This window comes from Strix uralensis, chromosome 2, assembly GCF_047716275.1.
Source record: "Strix uralensis isolate ZFMK-TIS-50842 chromosome 2, bStrUra1, whole genome shotgun sequence".
In the NCBI taxonomy this organism is placed as follows: Eukaryota; Metazoa; Chordata; class Aves; order Strigiformes; family Strigidae; genus Strix; species Strix uralensis.
In genome coordinates, this window is record NC_133973.1 from 116,069,328 (window position 1) to 116,091,553 (window position 22,226).

The 22,226-nt window shown below is 35.8% G+C and overlaps 1 protein-coding gene across 5 annotated transcripts in view; it reads right to left on the minus strand.

Moving 5' to 3' along the window:
* Positions 1 to 2,973: 2,973 nt before the first annotated feature.
* Positions 2,974 to 22,226, minus strand: part of NUP58 (nucleoporin 58) — a 37,403-nt gene continuing 18,150 nt past the window's right edge. For 3 of the 5 annotated variants that reach the window (XM_074859972.1, XM_074859969.1, XM_074859968.1), the window contains 4 exons: positions 19,439 to 19,640; positions 13,414 to 13,512; positions 10,428 to 10,523; positions 2,974 to 5,021 (listed from right to left, as the gene is read on the minus strand). In XM_074859972.1, coding sequence (XP_074716073.1) covers positions 4,852 to 5,021; positions 10,428 to 10,523; positions 13,414 to 13,512; positions 19,439 to 19,640 — 567 coding nt within the window. In that variant the 3' untranslated portion in view covers positions 2,974 to 4,851. The remainder of the gene's footprint in view (positions 5,022 to 10,427; positions 10,524 to 13,413; positions 13,513 to 19,438; positions 19,641 to 22,226) is intronic. The other 2 variants (XM_074859971.1, XM_074859970.1) reach the window with 1 other exon arrangement.

Sequence of the window (22,226 nt, forward strand, 5' to 3'; positions counted from 1 at the left end):
AGTGCATTTTGTCCGACCTGATGCTAAATCAGTACCACTGTGGCTGCTTTCGGCATAGCAGCTGAGGATGAAAGGAGGCACAGCACTGGAGAGCTGTGCCAAGCACAGCAGCGCCAAGCAAAGGTGACATGCTGACAAGATACAGGTATGCTCTCCACCACTCCTCCACCCATCTCCAGCAGAGATGGAGACATGTCCCCACACTACTAAGGACTAGGGCAGTGCTGGCCAACTGCTCACTGCCATTGCATTCACTTAGCACTTGGGCCCAGCCATTCCAAGCCTTTTTTTGAAAGGTGGACTTACTTTTTTTTCAGTAAGGAGTCCTTTATCACATGTACCTTAACTTATCCCTGGATAGAACAACAACTAAAGTGTTTATGCTCAAAGGTTCAATTCCTTTATGCGTATGTCGATGAAGAAATAAAGGTAGTCCAAACAGCCAAGAAATGCTAACACCATTAACAGGATTAGAGGTTTTTGGTGTTTTTTCAGTTTAGAGTAGCTTCTACTTAGGTAGTTAACCATGGAGTTAACTAGCTCTAGCTACCCAACTGTATGTAGTTTGTGTGTATTTTTTCCCCAAGGTTTCACCCAACTGAAAGTCTACTCAAGCTGCCCGTCACAATTTTTTCGCCATGAGAACTTACACCCTTCTTTTCTTAATAAGAGTACGTGGAATTTTTCAGAATTTCAGGTTTCATATAATAGTTTGATTTTGAATACTTGACAAGTATGTGTTTCTCTCCCTTTTTACCCTTTACCTTTTTTCAGCCATAGTGTCTGACCAAAACCTCATCATCCTAGCTTGTTTTTGTGGGATCATCACTTCTGAAGCACATCCCCTTACCACAACATGCCACATTAAATACACAGAGCCAGCAAGGGATTTCTTGCCCAGGAGATACACACCAGACTCTAATCAGAACTGTATTTTGGAAGCAAGTACATGTTCTAGAAAGCTGCTGTTCTGCTGCTGCCCAAGCACATGCCGTAAAGTGACACCTGCATTGAAGAGAAAAAAAAAAGAGAAGGAAATTCATCAGTCTATGAAACATTAGTTGGACAAACAAGTAAAAGATCTTCCACCTGTTCAGCTATTGACCTGTCTAGAACAGGAGTACGTATTCCAAGTTTTCCATGCAAGTGTTGAACAAAATTGACCCAATATCCTGGTGAGGGCAGATCTATACTCAAACAAAAAGTAAAATCAACCCAGAAGCTTTTCTAGTCTGTAGAAGCTTCTAAGCTTAAATCATTTAAACTTAATCAAACCTGTTCATATTAAGCTAGAATTGCCTTACTTTAAAAGGCAAGAAAACAGAAAGCACACCCTTCTTTGGAAAAGTTATCAAAGCTAGAGTAACATGCAACCTACTCACCTCCTCACTGTGGCACTTCAACTGCAGCAGTGAGCTATAAAGATTAAATTCCTGAGGCTGAGTAAAAAAAGCATTAAGTAATAAACCTCATAACAACAGGAGTCAAATGGGTCAGAAGGATCATTCAGATATTGAAGTTTAACAAAATCCTACCACCTTAAAAAAAGTGTAAAAAAATGTGAGTGACCTGGAACACAGGTGACATATTGCATGACAGCTACACCTGCAAGGGCTTTGTAGTGACTATGTAACTGACAGCCTCCTGCCACCTGGTGAAAGCAGCATTCTCCAACAGAGCTACTGGAATCCTGATAAGACTCCCTTCATTTTATAATTTTTTAGTTACTTTGGTTATGGAGTTAATTTACAATTTTTTTCCCCCCTACAAGTAAAAAAATGTCACCCATGTAGACATAGATTGTAGCAGTTTCATTTTCTACCTACTAAATGCAACATTCAACCAAAACCTATATGCTATAAAAGCAACTGAAGTTCAAAATGCAGTTTTGCTACCATCAAAATGCAGATGGAAGAGGGAACAGCTGGGTTTGGATTTCCTGTGGCAAAGAAGATGCATAAACTCTATCCAACTCCACCTTATCTCAACCTCCTCCCTTCCAATCTGCAAGAAATCAGTACATAAGTGTGGTAGTAGCAAGCTAGCAAATTTATCAGGAACAGAGACAAATGTGAGCATAATGAAAGTTGAGATGCTGGACCAGGAAGAGGTTCATGAAGCAAACAATCCAAGGCATAACGCTATCCTGCCTCCTGCTACATTCATTGTAGGAAGAACAGTGAAGAAAACCCAAGTTACTTCCAGTACAAGAAAGAGGTCACATAAGTAAGTTTATACCACAGCTGTACAAACTAATAGAGGAAACACATCCTACATATGTGACTTCAACATTCCTCCAGTACATATTTTTCTTTCTTTACAGAACAAATATTCCAGACTTGATTTCATTTCGTGATGTTTAAGTACAGGTCAGCTTCTTAACCTGCCTTGCAGAAAACCAAGCCACACCTTGAATGTATTTATGTTTTGCACTCCAATTATATTACATGTCTGCAAATTGGAAGCGTATACGACGCTGATCCCTGAAAATCATGGCTAAATTCAGCCACCCAAGTAATATTCTGGGAATGTAATTATTTCAAATCCCATTTTTACTTTAGTTTGTACTCCAGCATGTGATTATTCTATTACATAATCATTTTTACACTTAGGATAAATTAAGGACATAACTGTTGCCTTAATGTGAAAAGAAACAGAACACAGGTACCCAGGGGGCTCAGACAGCTTTGAGATTTACAAAGCCATGTCTAGTGCTGTGTTACATTACAGCACAATCCAGGTTTACATAGCGCACTGTGAAGAAATTCTAGACAAACCCATGTTACAATACCTCCCTTCACCCTCCATTTTCAATCCAGAGATCAAGGCCCTAACTTCAGTAAGAACAGTTTTGTGCTATATAAATTCTAGGAAAAACAATTCTACATATTGTAGCTGATGCTTTTTTCTCCTATACACGTAGTAGAACAGCAGGAAATTATCTTTCAAATAGGCAAATACGTATTACAAGGATCACAGCATTATTGTTTTATTGTTTGCACAATGGTAAGTTGCACATATGGACAAACAGTATACATTTAGAATTAGTTTCACAAATTAATACATTACAAGAGAGTCCAGTGGTTTAACATATTAACTATTAAAAAAAGCAATAACAAGGGGATACAAACATTACGGTTTTAACTGCAGCCCGATAAAAGTTTAAAAAAAGTTGAAATCAAAATAAACTAAGCTTTTTTTTGAGACATAAAAAACCCCACAATATATCCCTTCCTAGACTGCTCACAAAGATGCAATAACATACAATTACAAAAGTGAAGAATTCTGTGCTCAGTTCCCCTTAATTTTATCAGATGAAGTGACAAACTGAACATTTGTCAAAAAGCAATCACTGCTGAATGCAGACATCATTTCCAAAACATACAAAAATGGTAATAACACTTTAACAATAGAAAGCAAATGACCTGGTACTAGAAAAATCTTATGCACTGTAACTGTTTTAGAAAAAAAGGTGCTTTTGTGAAAACAATTGTGAATATTCATCTGATGCATGTTATATACAAAACATCTACATAAAAAGCAACTCGGCTCCAAAGTTCCATGTTCACACTTCAATCTGTATCTTTATTTGCAAAGGTTCAATTCATCTATTATTTCCTCCTTAAGATGTTTTCCCAGCTACTTCTAGTGCACACAAAATTGGAGATGCAGCACAACAAACTACGATGTTGTAATACACAAGATTCATAAACTACTGTTGCAATAGCTTTGACCTTCAAATTACATCATTTACCTCCTCCATTCTTTAGCAGCAACTTACTGTACTATACCTCATACTGAAAGAAGATACGCAACTGCTTTTAAGTCAACGCTAGTAGGGCCGATGAGAAACTAGTGAATCAACTCTGTTTTGTAACAGCTAATTTGGGTTTTCACTAGAATAGCATATCCTATCTCCTCCAATTGCATGGAAAAGCTCATCCAGCCCAACAACTCTCTGCTTGCACACAGACCTTGTGGCATGCTGAACTTTCAGCTGAAATCCTGCAACGCCCTACTGTTCAGCTCAGGAGAAAAAAACAAAACCAAACATGAAACGTCTGTGTCAAAATCTCAAATTCTTCTTTACAGTTGGCTGCTAAATGGCTCAAGAAAAAGGCTAAAAAAAAATCCAGCTACTAAACACTATTTAACAAACTTTATGAAGTAGTAAACATTGTATTTCAGCTGGTCTTAAACAACAAAACACAGGAAGCAATGACATAGCCCAGGACCCACTATTTGAAACTCCTAGGAACATTAAGATATGGGAGCACAGGGCAACATGGAAACAGAACACACAAAGAAAAGGAGACCTGTCTATGGGGCAAGGTTTGCACATCTGTATTATACATATATATACACATACATACACACACAGATGTGTGCACTGTACTGTATATATTTACATCCATATACACAAAAACACCCTGAAGTAGATTTAAAGGCCATATCCAGGAACAGAAGATATGAACTCTAGTATTTGTACTAGAATATATTTTATCTGTACAAAAAAACAAATATGCATATATTCATATGGTATAAAGCTTATTAACAAAAAATATTCTGCTACTAACATTAGGTTAAATAGATGGTTTTACAAGATTCTTTAATAATAATGCAGTATAGAACATTTCTAAAACTAGGGCCAAAAATAAAAATACATAAAGGGGTTTCTATTCACAAGAAAATAGCTGTTCAATATGATTTCATTTTGTATTTCAGACTAGGGAAAAGTAGCAAAATTTTAATAAATCTCCTGGGATGCATTTTAATTAATGCATCAATCTAGAAAAATAGACTTTTCAGATGAACAAAGTTGATTCACTTCCCTTTACCTAAAAGAGGTGCCTATCTTTTCCCTCGCTTGTTTCCAGCTGGAGGTTTCTTCAGCTGAAGAAGTTGCCCTCCTGTCCCAAAGCCTGCAGATGCAGGATTAGACACCCCGAACGTCAGGCCAGCTGATGCTGTGATGCCGGGATTGCTGAAGTTAAACCCAGATGTAGTCGAGCTGCCAAAGCCTTATGAGGGAGGGAAAAATATTTTAAAACATGTTATATCAGGATTACAAGTTTGTTCTCCTTCGAGTTATGAACACCAGTCACTTTATTACCAATATTTGTAATACTTTATACTAACATGGATCTACAACAGTATGTCACATTGCTAACACACTTGGACTTGCTATGACAACTTGGATATTACAGCACTAACACAGTCTACCTCAGTGATTGTAAACAATTATATCCTAAATCACAAGCCTATTATACCATTATAGATACAACAGTAGCACCCAAAAGTCCCACTGAAACTGTGCAACAGAAGAACCATAACTCCTCAGGTTCTTAGCCTAAATACCTAATGCATACATAGGGTGGGAGGGCAGACCATGGCCTGCTCATTTCGCTCACAGCACGTAAATGGCAAAGCTGGAGATGAAGCTCACAGCATGTCCCCTACTGACTAGGCCACCTTTGCCTGTCTTTGTACCATTGTGTGGCACAGACCACACCTTAAGTGAGAAGCAGAAAAGGCTCAACATCCTTGCCAAATTCTTGGTATTGAAAAACACCCTTTATGACTTAAACCAAAAAGCAGCACTGAAAACAGAGCTTTAGAAAAACTGAATGACTAGGTGAGCAAATTGTGCTATTTTAATTCCTCCACCCTCTTCTATCAAGGTAAACAAATTGAACATTTGGTTCAGCTATAAAACAAGATCAGTTGAAGAAAATACACCTGTAGTTTTCAGCAACAGAAAAAAACAATTCATTTTACTTTTGTGAATTTTTATCAGTTAGGCACAACCAACTTGGATAATAATTGAAACTATTAGAGAATGCTAGAAATTTCTCAAATATTAGTTAATAAGAATCAAAACTTCATAACTCCACTTTTTGTTCTCTCACAGAACCAAATAAGGAAACCAATCATACAAAATAACAAGTATCACATGAGCAAGTTAAGATTTTAACAAATAGTTTCCTACAAGTTGCACAGGGAAACCTGTAAACAAATATTAAGAAAAAAATGGAGCTGGTTCACAAGCAAAAAAAGGTATATTTCCAATACACATTACTTAACAGTTTCATTAGTTCTCTAGTAGACAGTTAAAGCAATCCTTTGGTCACATCAGTATCAACTCAATGCCTACATATTTTTAAAGCACAGAAATACAAAAACCAATTTTTGTCTCACCAGAATCCGAAAGTGACTCTCAAGCCTGATGACATCTGTTCTCTCATTTGTTACTGATGCTTTGCATCAAGAACTACTTCAAAACGTAACATGAAACTCTTCCCCCTGCAATGTCTGGACCTGGGTTACACACCACATCATCTTGTCAAGAAAATTCTCCATTATCTACATCCCAGTAACTGCAGTCCTTCAACACGCAGATGTCTGTGCAGAACTCACTGTCAATGCAGTAAGTGTGCAGATTTAGAGTGTGACTAATGATATTGTTCATTGGGTCTCGTCTAAATTTTGTGGACTAATTTGTGTCTCATCCTAGGATGTAAGAGGTGAAGCAGATGCAAACTATTCCTCCATTTCTCTGCTAACTCCAAATCCCAGGTAAGATTTTTGCAAGAATAAACTTCATCAGGGAGTCTCATGAATGAAAAAAAATCGTTAATAACCAAAACTGTTCTTGGTAAGTTACCTTTTTACTTCAAGTATGTACCTGAGATAACAGGTAGGCATTGCCTCCTATAGAAAAAACATCACAAATGCCATTCATAACAGCTGTATGTGATCTATAGTGTCAGGAGTTCAGCAGGCAAAGGTAAAGTGTTGATGAATTACCTCCACCTAGCTGCTTCTAGATGCAGGGATTATTTTGAAGCATGCAGGGAAGGCAGCCTGAGCTTTATTTGAGTAATGTTAGAGTAAGAAAGAGATGCATAGACTATGTAACAGAAGACTGAGAACATGCTTGTTAATTTAGATATAACTTGGAAAGTCATAGCTGCTATGTTAGAAGTGCCATTTAGGGCAGCCACAAAAACACGGAAAGGCAGAAGTGAAATTAATCTAGATGGCTTTGCCCTGTCACAGCAGCGTAATAGGCCATAGTATGAAGTTCTTTTAAGAAAAGTAAGCCAAACTCTCAAGCAGAATACTCAAATGAAGTATCTTCAGGAAAAAAACCTTGAATTCAGTATGATTCCTGTTGCAAGGAAAGAATCAGTCAAGAATAGCCTCAGTTCTAGAGGGCAGTCACAAAGTCTTGAACCATGGCTACAATGTGATCAACAATTTCTTCGTTGAAATTAGCATTACTTATGTGTAAACAATTATTTTCAGAAAGTAAATGAGAACTTGCCCATCGAGGGCAGACTTGGCATCTCCCTGAAGAACCTCAGAGTACACTTTATTCATTGGACTTTTGCATCTCTGCTTCAGCCCTTTAGATAGGTAAGCCAAACATGAGGTACACACCTCCCCAGAACAGTATTTTTTTAATTTTAATGCTACAGGGATAAACATCAGTTCAGCAGATCTCAGAGGCAATCTATTCCTGTCCTCATTCCCCATGCCACAATAGGTGCCTTAGATCAAAAAGTATTTCCAGTGCAGCTTTGGCTGACTTATTACAGCTTCTGTATCTACAAGCTGCTCATAGTTACACATGGATTATATTCAGGTCCATTTTTCAGCAATATGAGTATGTCCAGCCATGGTCCCACTTGATTTGTGTACTGAGGCTGCTATTCTTCAGTAAGTCCCTAACACAGATTCTCAACTCAGCTCTTCAAAGCACATTTAACATACAAGTTTTTCGCAAGAATAGTGTGTGTACACCCTCCCTTGCCTTAACTTGTATCTATAAATCCAGTGGTGTTTTTTTTTTTCCTTTTCTCATCACTTTGGGAGTCTTAATATACTTTTCAACATCCCACATCAGCCTTTTTGGTTGCCATTAAATGAATAAGAGTAGGAATTAATTGGGACTTGATTTGGAGTCAGCTTTCCGCAGTGTCTGTGTGTGTTTCAGAGGGAAGTCTGAAATACTTGCTCCATCCCGCAAATTGTGTGAACTAATGGAATTGAGAGGAGACTGCACTTTCTCTGCTTTTCATCTACCCACACAGTGGACACAATGACTGCCCCTGGACTAAGCCCAATTTACTATTACAAAATGGTCAAGTACTTTCAGAGGACTTGGAATTTTCTCTTCAAATATACAAACTGAAATTGAGAAGAGCAGTCATACTACTAAAGACATTTTCAAATCTTTTAAGCAATTAAATCTAACTCATAGCTAACAAACACTTGACAGAAGCAATTTGAGGATCTGTAGTTTTCATTGTAAGATAAGAACAAACTGATGGAAAGCGTGTGGAGGAGACTTGGGGTATTATCCAAGCAGCCCAGAAGGACACGGTAACTGAACACCTACTATACATTAATTTGGGAAAATACTTAAGCGCTCACATCTAAACAGAAATGGCAAAACCAGTATATTCCATAACCCATATTCAATCCATTTTCCTAGCTTTTTCAAAAGAAAAAGATTCAGAAACAAGACACAACTATTATACAGTAATGTAAACCAGAATACTGTTTCAGGATCCTGTAAATGTTATCTAAGAAACAGGACACATTAAAATTAAAAAAAATAAATAACCTGTCTAGCCTTGGGCATCATTCAAACCCATTTATACACTCTCAATAAAATTAAACTAAAGATCATATACAATCCAGAAGTTATATGGCATAGGATTTTGGATATAAAAGGTAAAAGTTAATGTGCTTCTGGGCTACCAAATTTTTATGGAGGTTTCTATTCCATAATCCCAGTCTAGATCAGGATTTCATGACTGCTTTATTTTATAAGCACAAAATGACAGGAATTACATTTAATCTTTTATATTCCTGGTTACCACCTTCTGTAGCTGAGACTCTTGAAGTAACTGAAAACAATCTTCATTTTATTGGGTCCAACTCCCTCATTGCTAAAGAGACTGGGGGCACTGCCACCACACAAAGCCTAGTTTGAGGAATACAGCAAAATGACATCTAAATTGTCTCTGCACACCACCAACATAGTTAAGGCAGACTTGCTATTTACTCTGGTTTGACACCTCATTAGTGGTGGACAACTGATCCATACAACTAATTTTTTAACATGCTAAAACCGAAATGATGTACTTAGTAATACAGCAGCTTGAAATGCTGCAATACTATTTATATAAATATTAATCATACGTAATTTAATATAGGCTCAAGAACAATAAGCTACAAGATAAAAACGTAAGCAGTGTAAGTTTTCCACTTGTTTCTGATATTAAAAACTAAGCAAAAGAAGTTTGATGCTTGGACACAGCATATTGCTAAATCAGAGATTTTCTATCAAGAATTTACTAGGGTGTTACACATTCATGAGCATTACACAGCCATCTTAGTGAGCTAATTCCACCTTAATACAAAGTTTAAGGTACTTTACAGGCCTAATTTGACAGCATAATCCATCACTAACCAAGGAAAAAACAAAAACTGAAAAGCATGGCAACTAACAAGTAACTGGTCCAAGCTAATGTACTGGGCACTTACTAATACCAGAGACTTGCTATGTTTGTATTAATAGCAAGTAAAAAACCATTCTGTTTCTAAAGAAACATGCTACCAAAAGCCAATCCCAGGAGACACGATAGTCTTTCAGTCTGTCATTGAAGAAAGACTGTAAAACAGATTATAGTAAGCTATTTGCCACAAAAACAAAACTCCTATTTAAAAAGTAAATAGAGATGCAAGCTATAGAAGTGACTAATATTTCAGATATCTGAGTTATGGAGCAACTGCATCCACATTTTCATATTCTCGCCACCAACAAAATTAATCCAAAAAAGTGAAATGAGTACTGAGTAGTTCAATTGCCATAGAAATGTTTTCAAAGTAGTTAACACAATGAGTTATGGATATATAGAGAGTGAGGTAAAATACCCATAACTTACTATTCAAATAGAATAAGCAGATAAACAGTTTTAATGAAACCTTCTGGGCTTCTAAAAGATAATTTAACTTTACTTGTAAATACAGGAAGTCAAATTACTGGTATATTTGTCATAAATGTGTACACTAATTTCAATAGTTCAGTAACTGTATAGCCTATGCATTTCTGTGCCTCAGACTGCATCTGATCCAATCTGATGCATCTGATCTTCTGCTTCCCCTACTAATTAGGCAGACACCAAATAGAAAACATAAATGCTCACTCAATACTGTCTAGCTAGGAGACCTTTAACAGAACCTAAAGACTTCTCTGAAAATGTGCATTAGCAAGTAAACAGTTACTTTAATGGTTGTATACACATGCAACTTTAAGCACATTAGTTTCAGTAGCTTTCTTAGACTGAGTGCAGCAGTCTGATTATAACACTTTTGCTTTAAGATAAACTTGAATTCAAGAGAAACAAACCAACCTGCACTTAGACTTCCTGAAGGTTTACTTGTAGTTCCAAACCCAAATGATGATGCTCCTGTGGCACTACTTCCAAAGGCAGAGCTACTTCCAAATCCTAATAGAATAATAGCAGAGACATACAACAAAAAAATTACAGTCACAGCAATTAAAGACACATAGGTTTGGGGTGAGTATTCTAAACCCAAACATAATTCAAAGAATTGTTTGTTAAATATTCCTAAGATTATTGCCTCAATAGTAGTTTATTCTCAACACAGCACTGCATTAAGAAAACAATGCAAACAGAAAAGCATTGGAGAAAAACCACTACTTCAAAATACAAAACTGAGTAAAGGAATAGCTATAAAAACAAGTGAAGTAAACTATCAGAGTTTACGAAATTGCTGTTGAATTGCTGTTAAATTGGCAAGAAAATGGTAACCATATGGGCCAAAAGTAAGAAAATTTAAACACAAGTTATATGACTTCTATTACAGAAAGCCTCAACATTTATCCACAACTCAAAGAAAAATTCTCTACACTTGAAACAGAGTAAACATTTCCTTGAGTTTACATTTGCCTTATTTTAGAGTCATCACCTCCCCCAGGTTACTGGGGATCAGTTTTATCTAGGAAACCACAAAATAGGTTAGATACAGAATAGAAACAGAATTTCACAATATCTAATGGGAAAAATAATCATATAAAGGGCAGCCATAAACATATAGCAGTAATAAAACTCATTGTTAATTCTGTAATTGACATTTATGATTTCTTAATATAAATATTTTGAGATTTCAAATTGTGTTATTAATATGAGATCATTTCAAAGGAAAAGTTGATACTTGCAGTTTGAAATAGAGGCCAGACAAAAGGAAGAGTGAGAGAAATATGTTCTCTGATTTTGGCTGTCTCAAGAGGTTTTCAAAAAGAGAACAGTATTTGTATTTGAGGAAATTATGCCCCCATCTTAAGTGTCAGGGAAAATCACTTCCATTTTACTGCAAATTGAGCCTTTACCATTCCTTCACCGAAATGACTTTTAGATTTTAAAACTAGTAAGGATTAAACTTATCTGAAGAGGTCTTCTCTAGTCTTCTGCAATTTTTTAATCAAGTAAGTTTTAAGGCTCTACAATGGCAAGTATCATTAGGATGTAAGACAGCTTATTTAAATTATACACTCTTTTGTCTTACCTAGTTTGAAATGAATTACCAATGGTCAGGCAAGGTGTCTGTAAATATTTAATGAAGCATAAGATCTATGTGCTACATATCTTATATACTAAATGCAAAAGCCTCTGTGTTTATCACTGACAAAATTCACAGAATATTCATCACGGAAAGAGAGCAAATTTCCCCAATTAAAATGATGTTTCAAGAGTATACTTTAAAAATTGTTCTGTTAAAAAAAGCCAGCACAAGATAAAAAAAACCCCTTAAGTACTCATTCTGCCGATTTGTTTCCAAGAGCACCTGCAGGGTATTTTGCACGTATTCCTTTATTCTTCTACACTTGCTTCTATCAGTCTTCATTTGTCAAAAGACAAATTTTGCAAATTAATACAGAATAGATGAAATGCAAGCAAATGCTTTCCCCTAAGCAGAAAACTAGTAAAAAAAAAATACAAGTTATGCATGTAAGACAAAACTAGAAGCAGTTGTCCACCAAAGAAAATGTTCTTTACTTTACATTGGCAAGATTGGTGAACATATATAAACAATCTTTAGTCTACAAACTCTTTGGTTGAAAAGGAAGAATTTTATGGGTTTTTTTTTAAGGCATTTAAAACATTGTGAGAACGACCTGGTCATTCAGAAGTATTTTTCTTTTAGCCCACTGTTGTCAGTTATTTTTCCTGTTTAGGTGTACAGACTTTCTTTTCTCTGAAAAAGCTTAAAATTTGATAAGGATGGACACTGATAGATTTAAAGATAATTTCAAGATGATCATTTAAGGTAAAATGGATGTAGCATTCAAGTTACATCATCTTTCCAATACCAAGTGATTTTTAATTATTTTAAATACATTACAACACTGATTCACATGTTCGGCTCATAAAAAAGGCAAAGTGTAGGGATGCAGACTGAGGCTGCAGGGGTGGATACAATGAGAAAAAACACAACATGTTATGTTTGTGCTCAGCAGATGTAACACTTTTGTTTGCAGATCTCCTACAAAAGCTTCAGAGGAAACTAGTGTCTTTTGACTTGCACTGTAGAACCCCCTGACCTATATAGATAGGAAATTTACATGCAGATTAGATTCTACTAATCACTTAAATTCTATTTGTAGTTTGACTGCTGAGAATTCATTATGTTTAAAATGAAGAGGTCTACATGAATTTTATAATTTTTTTTATTACCACCTACTCTTTCGGAGTCATGTGTCCTCTTGGAATATATTCCCCACCAGCACTATTAACATTGTGATAAATATTTTTCCCCTCACCTTCAAATGGTGCTTTTTCAACTTGAGAAGGGATTGTTTTTCTACCTCAGCACTGAGGGACAGAGTGACAGCTAAAGCAAGTATATTTTAGCAAGCAGGATCCCAGAACTGTAGTAATTTTTTAGCATTTATTCTTATCTAAATCCAAGCAGACATGGGCCCCTGTAGTTAACAGTGGTACATACAGGTGAAAAACTTCTATGGATTACCTACAGCATGATCCAGTGTTTCAGGTGCCTAACTTTCACATATGTAAAATTAAGTCAAGTTTTAGTTACAATGGGATGTACTTGATGTACTTCACTAGCTTTAAGAACAGAACTTCTATATGATTACCCCGTCCTGTTCATCTTTGGTTTTCACTACAATGGCTTATTAGCCTTAGTATCAGCCTTTGCAACTCCTTCTGCAAGGCATGAAGTTTGGAAAGTGCAGACTGCCAAATTGTAAGGTCTTTCCCTGAAACAGATCTTCTTAGTGGAGTTAAAGGTTTGCAAGAGATTCAGATGTGCGGTATCATAATTCAATGAAAGATTAGAAAAGTTAAAGTGTACCTCCAAGGCTTGAAGAACCTAAGCCACTTGATTGCAAGCCAGTGCCAATACCTGAGCCGAATGGCGTTCCAAAACTAACTCCCAGAGATGGCTGTGGCCCTGGTATAAAAAAAATGAGAACAAACTTGCCTTACTCTTTCATAGCAAAGAGGTCCTTTATTTATTTATTCAAGTATTTGATAATGTGAACATCATTGCTTTCAACAAATCCCATTAAGATTCCAAACTTTACCTCAAAATTCCTTACTTAACTGTCTGCCTCTATGTCTACCTGGTAAAAACCTTAGAAAACACTGATTGTAATAAGGTGAAACTAGTCAAAGCTAGTAACATGATAATAACATCATTTATCGTTTTTAAGAATTAACCAGTCTCACCTTAAACTTTAAAACATCAAAACCTTGAGAGAACTCATAGGTAACAACATTTTGCCACCTGTATTAATAGAATCAGAATAAGGGAAAACCTTCAAATTCAAAGCACAAGAACTGACACTAATGTTACTAAAACTATATTACCAAAAGTTAATTTAATAAATAGGAATCTTCAAAACTACTCAAGTATTCCATCCAAATTTAAACAGAACACTAAGATAAAAAACAAGACAATGACTTTATTTTATTAAATTTATTGTTCATTTTTAAGCAAGTCAATTACACAGTAACATGACAATTCTTTTCCACACAAGTGATAACTGAATTCTGTTAAGCTCTGCTACATAACACCATTCAAATAAGGTAAACTAGTCAAACCACCTGTTTAAATAAACATTTACAAAAGGCACAGTTCTGTGTACCTTAATGAATTAGATACATTCAAAATTTCAGAGTCAGCATTTGTCCCGTAATTTGAAAAAGTTGACAGTACTTCCCCTGCATATTCACACTAAGACGCAGGACTGTCAAAAAGCATTTTCAGTCTGCCAAGATGAAATTTACAGCCTCAGTTTCTTTTTTTTCCCTTAACCTTGGGGAGTAAAGATTCAACTTGCTAGCCCATTACTAACACATTTTAAAATAATTAGTTCTGATAAATAATTAATATATTTTGACAGTTTTCACAGTACAATCTTATATTCCTGTCTTTTTCAGTTTTCAGTGCACTAGTTAAAAAGTTTAACCATTGAAGATAAAATACAGCGCCAAACTCTTAATCCAGACATTCACACCTTTCCTCAAGACAGCCTTCTCTATCTTTGAACACACTTTATGCTGTATCTGTGAAAGTGATGATTTATTCAAATATTACTATAAAGCTCAGCTGACTTCACTCTTCCTAAACCACTACCACATTTGGGCTTATTTTCATTCAAAATTTCTTCCTTCATACTACAAAGTTTCCTGTTACTAATATTTATCTAGAGTTTTAAAATGTAAATATTTCAAGCTTTTAAAATCATTTCAGTATTTGAAGATTTAAATGGAAAATTATTTTGAATCAAGTGAAAGGCACTGTATATCGAAAAGTAACATTTTTGCTAGGAACACAAAATGCTTATGTGATCCAAGCTGAATGACATCTGTATACTCAAAGTAGTGTTAAACTAAGTTTTAAGGGCAACTAAAGTTAGCTTTCAGTCTCTGCTTCGCAGGGAATAGTTGGGAAACCCAAGCTATTTTTCAACTAAAAAAAAGTATATCAGATGTTGTAATTACAAATTTTCACATAAATTTCAAACTAAACTTGTTTACATCCAGTTTAAATACTGATACATCTACCTAGCAGCTCTTTAAAAATAAGAAAGTTGTTATCAATAAAAAGAAACAAAAAACCCTACACAAATCGGTCATCTAATAAACTAAAAGAACCCCAAAACACATATCCAGTTCCTTCTCAAGTGCACAGGTTTCTATCTCAGTAGGAGGCACTGTTAGTGGAAGACCTTAAAACAAAACACTACAGTCCTCCAGGCCAAGTTTTTTACCAAATGCAACATGCTTTTTAGAGCCAGTAAAAGACATTATTCTAAAACACCTCAGATTATATAAAACAGGACCTTATGCCTTAGGCTAACAAACTTTTCACTGAGCAACAGCATACGGTATTTGTTGATTTTGTACCATAATGTTCTGAAGGCATAATCACTACTTACAGTTTTTATCAGTAAACATAATTTTCAATAGCAAAAAAAATAGTAATAAAGATTCTTTGATGCCAAAAGTACTAGCAAAAAAAATGGCACTTCTGGCTATTATAGGTATGAGACAAATTCTTTTTAACAAGTATAACATTTTGAAACTTGATATATTTGCTCTGTAGAGCATTTCAGTTTAATCAATAGGACCCACTACAAGGAGTCCAGACAGGTCAGACAGATTTCCTAAAGTGACATTCTGCAATTTCTTAAATCACAGCTGGTGCTAAGAGTGAACAAATTTAGTGTCACAACTTCAATCTGATTCTGACAAAGTAATACATTGACTACTTTTAACCTAGGTTAATATCAAATTACACAATAAAAATTTTAAGTGCTATAAAGATTTCAGTATCCTTTCCATTAGCACTTCAATCTCATACCAAGTCAAGTCAAAACATAAGTGTGCTAATAGCTTGATAATGCTTTGACTAACTCTGCACTTCACCAGTTAAGGAGAGAGTAACTAAGTTGTTGGAGGGGTACTTATTTATTTTTAGGGGAGGAGGAAAGGTGAATTTGAAGAAAAGCATTTCTTTAAGACAACTTAGTCTTAATAGAAAAACATCAGTTTCAGCCTCATACATTTACAACTCTTATTTCACTAGGCTTTAATTTCCTTTAAAATCTTTTACTTTAGTCCCATCAATAATAATAGGTAGAGTAGCCACTGACATTTTAAACTTCCATGCTATTCAAGACTGCTCAGGGAAGGTGCAAGTGAGGCAGTGGTTAAAACTCTAGCTGGCACAAAAGCATGACCAGCCGCACTGCTACCAATACAGCTGTGCTCAGAGCAAAAGTGCTAAACTAGGGAGAAAGGTTGTGTGCAGACAAGACTTAAGCATAATTTTAATAACTCTAGCTTCAAAAAACTGCACAAAAATTGTGCTTCAGTGTGCATGCCACAGTCCTGGTGTCCTGATTTTCCATCCCAGGAGACCAGTGGAGCACATCTTTGCTCCCTTTCTTCCATATGCCCAGAATCCACTGGCTTTATTTATTTCAACAGAAGCCAGACATGTCTTGGCATACTGAGGAAACATAAATAGGGTGCATATCTACACCCAGGAACTGGGGAAACATTCCCTGATCCCACAGCTTAGATGTAGCTACTAAACTTTTGACTTCTGAACACAAATTTAAAATAAATTATTATTAATCTTTTTCAGAGAAAGAACAGTAACTAACTCTAAATTAATATTATAAAATAGACTTAACCGTGTAAACATCAAATATTTTTTTAAAAAAAAGACTAACCAGCCTGATCCCTCAATACTAGAGTACCATATCTTAGATTTTTAGTCAAAAACTTTAAAGCCCAGATTAATTTTCTTGTTTTATTCTTATCTTCAAGAACAGCAACAGCAGGTCAGGTATTACAGAGACACCCTCTCCCCCCTTTACATACAACTGATTTCAGTCTTTTCTCTCATAACCTTCTATCAACCCTTACCTATCCCACTCTTCAGGATCTAGATCTTGCAAAGAAATATGCGTTATTTTAACTTCTAGCAGATAGTTTATCAGAGTCATAATAATATAACAGAGTTAAAACATGCAAACATTTGCAGTTTTACTGCAGCAAATGGTCATCTGGAAACTCAAACAAGGTAAAGGAAATGAAGAGGAAGCAGTCTTTAAATATTTAGATTCCTGCAAAACTGAAAGAATAGATTCTTCTCTTTATTCACTAAGAGTAAAACAGTGGCAGCTTTAATCTGAAGCAAAGAAGTTTCAGGTAAGTTGCTGGGAAAAAGTCAAGCACTGAAATGAGTAATTTAGGAAAGATGTGAAATTTTCCTTTCTACCCAGCTTTTAAGACTTTACCTCTGAAATAGTTCAGGCCTGATTAATCCTGCTTTTGAGCTAGAGGAACAGAACACATGACTTCAAGTTCCATCTAACTATTTTTTAGGAGTTTTAAGTACTCTTGAAGTGCCACTCAAAACATCAATCTACTATTTCTCCAGGTCAAGTGAGTTGCATGGAGGGTAACAGTATTCCAAATAAGTAGTAAACAAATTGTTTTCTACTTTTGTTGGCGTGTTTGACATAAGTTAATGGCTTTGTTCTATCTGCATCACTTGTAGTTGGCACGTTTTTGGCTTTTGAAGTACTATGCTAAAACAACCAACCAAGAAAAAATAATCCCAAAACCAACCTACACACTCCCATTTGCTCCTTACACTACAAAATGTTACAAAATACCTCATGGTATAAAGTCACCTTACCTCAGGTGTGTTAGTACAGGTCAATTCTGCCATTTCCCCTCACCTCCCTTCACTCCTACTCCTAAGATAATATGAAGTCATGCCATAAGTGGCATCAATTTACTGAAGTTATTAGCAATTCTCTTGAATCTGGACTAGGAAGAGCAAGTTAAAATCCCTCAGACCAATTCATGAAAATGCAGGTCTAACTTTAAATGTGACATCCCAACTATATGACTTTCATACACAACTAATCCTGTAATGACTGTGTAGCATATTTTAAAAAACATGAGACAAGAAAGAAGATGAAGGGAGAGGGAACTACTTTGGCAACATTAGGCTGCGCAAGCCACGCTTCTATCTGTATAAAAAACCCTGAAGCATGACATTACATTATCTCATGTTTTCTGTTTAAAACCAGACTCTTTTACAGACGTCACTTCAACAAAATTTCCATGGATTAATACAACAGCAACAAGACAACTGTGGTCTATGATGGAAATTTAGAAGAGAAACATTTAGTTTTGTCGCATTCAAAATATTTTGGCATTATTTGCCTTTTAAACCCCTCTCTTTGCTGTTTGTACAGGCCAGAACTGGAAGCACATGGTGTTTTCCTTTACAGAGAAGGCAAGGACAGTCTAATAATTTGTCAAACTTTGGGTGGTTGCTGCATAGGTTTCTAATGAAAACCATTGAAATTATGACTGCTGTTATAAGACAAGAGAAGGAAGAAGGTGCTAGAAAGACTTTCAGTACACCTATGATAAATAACATTTTAGAAAATAAATGGTAGAATGAAGTTACTGAACTTCAGCAAACTGAAGTTAAGCTTTTCATAATTTGCTGACAGATACATATCCGTGTTCAAGTAAAATTAAACAGAGTTTATCTTATTTCTGTTAAATGATTAAATATTAATTCAATTCTCTACATTCAGGAATCCCTCTGAGAAGCGTTGGTTAGTATAACAATGTCAACTAAGGTGCCTTAAGTTATTTCCTTTGCCATATGTATCCATTCCTCAATAGCAGTGGGTCATGCATTTCCTGTTTTGGTCTCTTCTTACACACATGCACACACAGAACCACTGATAAACCTACTTTCTCAAGTATTTATTTGCAACAGTAGAATGGACAGCAAAAACTGCTCCAACATCACCCTGACAAAGGAGTTGGCTATAAAATAATAAGCCAGGCATCTGTCTTCCTATTCTACAGATGTTTGTTCCACTATTCTTCCTGTTCTACAGCATTTTTCATTTTACAGTTCCAAAGTGCTATATAAAAATGCATTATTAATTTTACATAAGAAAAAGGTAATATGCATTTAGATATTCTCTCCTCACCGATTTGAAATAATTTACTATAACCATACAATTCTGGAAAGAGGCTATACTATGTGTACTCAGAGATGTTAAGAGTGAAGACTCACATTCCAAGGGGTAAGTTAGAACAATACAGTAAATATCACTAATACAAGTAAATTCACAAGATTAAGTATCTGCTGTATAATTATTGCTAAGTCTACCCTGCATTTTTCTATTGGCTATGTATCTGTAACTTTGCTCATCACAACGTTTAGATTTTCAGTCTAACACAAAGGAAGACTTCATAGAAAATTTTACACAAATTTACTATTGTAACACTAATAATCTATAACTTGAATGCACTCAGACCTGTAGCAGGCTGTTGCTGCTGAGTAAGTGTTGCAGCCATCGCAACGGCTGCTGCATTTGGTATGTTGCTGAAAGGGGTCGGTCCAGTGGTAACACGTGGCGCGCTCTGCCACTTCTTAGCTTCTGTTCGTCTTGCCTCAAACACATCCATGGCATCTCCCAGAAAGGTTTTCCTGTAGCCAAGGTATTGGTCTTTGAGCATCTGAAGGGGTGGGGGGAAGCCATTTTAGTTCAGTGTATTTGACATAAAACCTTAACTTAATAAGGAAAGAGACACTGAGTTATAATTAACATTTCCTTAAGAAAAAGAAAAAAGCCCCCCACAATCTGAAAGGATCTAGTCAGGCTATGAGCTGGAGAAAATTCTTTTGCATCAGCTACAGCCAGAACAGGTTCCTTAAATTCTGCAAAGCAGTCAAGCGTAACAGACTAACATACTGAATGGTATCAAAATCTTTCAAAGTTGCTGTAAATCAGCACAATTCAATTTGTATCACCTTATTAGCTGACCTAAGAGGCAAAAACCAGCCACATTACTAGTTTATAGCATAACACACTCTTCTTCAGTGCTACCTTTTCTGCATGGAGTTTGCTTTTGCTCCCCTATCACTTTCACCGTGTTTCTTTCCTTCCTTTCACTCTTGCATTTCTTTCTTCACACAAAGCTGAAGACGACACCATAGCTTTAGAATTCACTCTTGTTTCTGATGCATTTAATCAACAATGTAATGCTGTGCACATGCAATAGATCATTCTGCTTTAGACTAACAAGTAGCATAAATCTGCTGTCATGTCTCTTCCCCCCTCAAAACCCCACCTTCTGTGGCAACACCTGGCTTGACCTGTTTGACATGAAACATTTCTATTTGTCACAGATGAGGGAACTATGGATATCTTAGGTAATATGAAAAGAATAAATGGCTTCAATTACAGAACTGATAGAATGATTTCCATCTTCTAACAGAGGATCTTTAAATAGAATAGATTTATTAAAGACAAAGAACAGAAGGTTCAATTGAATTTTATGGAAGGCATTCTATGTTTGTCCTGTGTTCCTGGCTAAGGATATGCTTGTTTCCAAGAAGAGGAGATTACAGTCCAAAAGTTGTGACTCAGGATTTGAACAGCTGTAATCCTAAACTTATCAGCAACAGCAAGAAACACACAGAAAGAATGACCTCATTATCACATCACAAGTGCTGTCTTTGGAGAGAAGAAAAAAAAAGACATTTGTACAACTCTGATGAGGTTTAATACAATGCCACACTGACTGCCCTAGGAGCTGACAAATGCCATTAGACATTGTAGAGCAGTTCTTAAGGCTAATCTATGCAGAATGATTTAATGACATTCTCTACCTGAACTGTGCCCAAGCACATTTCACTCTTCACTGACCTTGGATGCAGAATGTATCTGTATGTTCGTATCATATATGATATAAATATATTTAATAACTAGCCCTGTGCAAAGATGTTGCGTGTCATTTTTCTACAACTTCAGACCTTTGAATCAAAGCATATGTGCAAACCAGAAAGCCTACTTCAGACCAAGGAATGAATTGTGGTCACAGCTCAGCCTTCACAAACATCAAATAAGGCAGAGACAGCAGCTTCAAAACTGCTCTCCTCTAGCATCTCCTAGCCGATAAACTAAAACAGATGGTCAGAATGAGAAGACCCACTTAAGCAGTACATTCATTTTTCTGATTTTTGACACTTTAGTTATAATTGTGTCTTTCAAAATATCAGCCTTCATGTCCACCCACTAGATTAAATCTCAAAAAAAAAAATCCCCAGAAGAAAGAAAGATCCTCAAACCAACTCCTTAGTTTCAGGCAATAGAATACTTTTTCAGATGAAGTAAATATCTTTCCTATTCAGTCATGCTGATATGGTACTGAAGATATTATTGCTTATACTCGCATACTAATCCAGCTCTTCATATTGAGGAACAACAAAAAAATGTGTCATCACAAAAACCACTGCATGAGTTCAGGCTACACTCAGATCTAAGAAGCAAAGAGCCCAGAACACATTTAGGATCCTTTTTGTTTAATTCTGCCAAAATTATTGAAGAGCCGATGTATTCTGGTACAAAATATACAAAATATCTGGTACAAAAAGCAAGTTCACCAAGAGCAACACAAGTATCTGAAGGCGGGTAGTTGTAAACCAGTGAATATTTATGCTGACAGAAGCAATGCAATGCAAGGAATCTAGTTCATACAAGATCCTCAGTATTTCTAAACTTTATTCAGGAAAAGTAAAAAGTTTCAGATGTTTAACCAACTGGCAATATTGTGCAGAAGAAGCTTTGAGAAGGAAACAAGCAGAAAATTTACCAGAGCTATTCCCTTTAACGAAGTCACTTAGAAACAATCCCAAACACTTGTACTCTTCCCCAAGTTGGTTTTTTTGTTTCGTTGTTTTTTTTATAACAGCTCTGATTATCTCAAGAAAAATTATGGATTGTAGAACACTGAAATTTTGTGACTATGTCCAGAACTGTAAATGGGAAATTAAAGCCAGAGTCCATGATGGAAAAAACAAGCCTAACTAGGACCTTTGATACATTAGCATTTTCTCACAGTAGTCTCTTTTTTTCCCCTATAGATACAACTTTCCATGAGAACCAGGTTGAAAAAAATTAAGCCAGAACACTATTTTCATAATTCTTTGAAATGTTGAAAAATGTTATATACTAATACCTACATTTTTTTCTGTTACCTATTTGAGTAAGAGCAGGTTTAGATCATCTTTGCTTGAGATCAAGAGGTCATTGGGCCAAA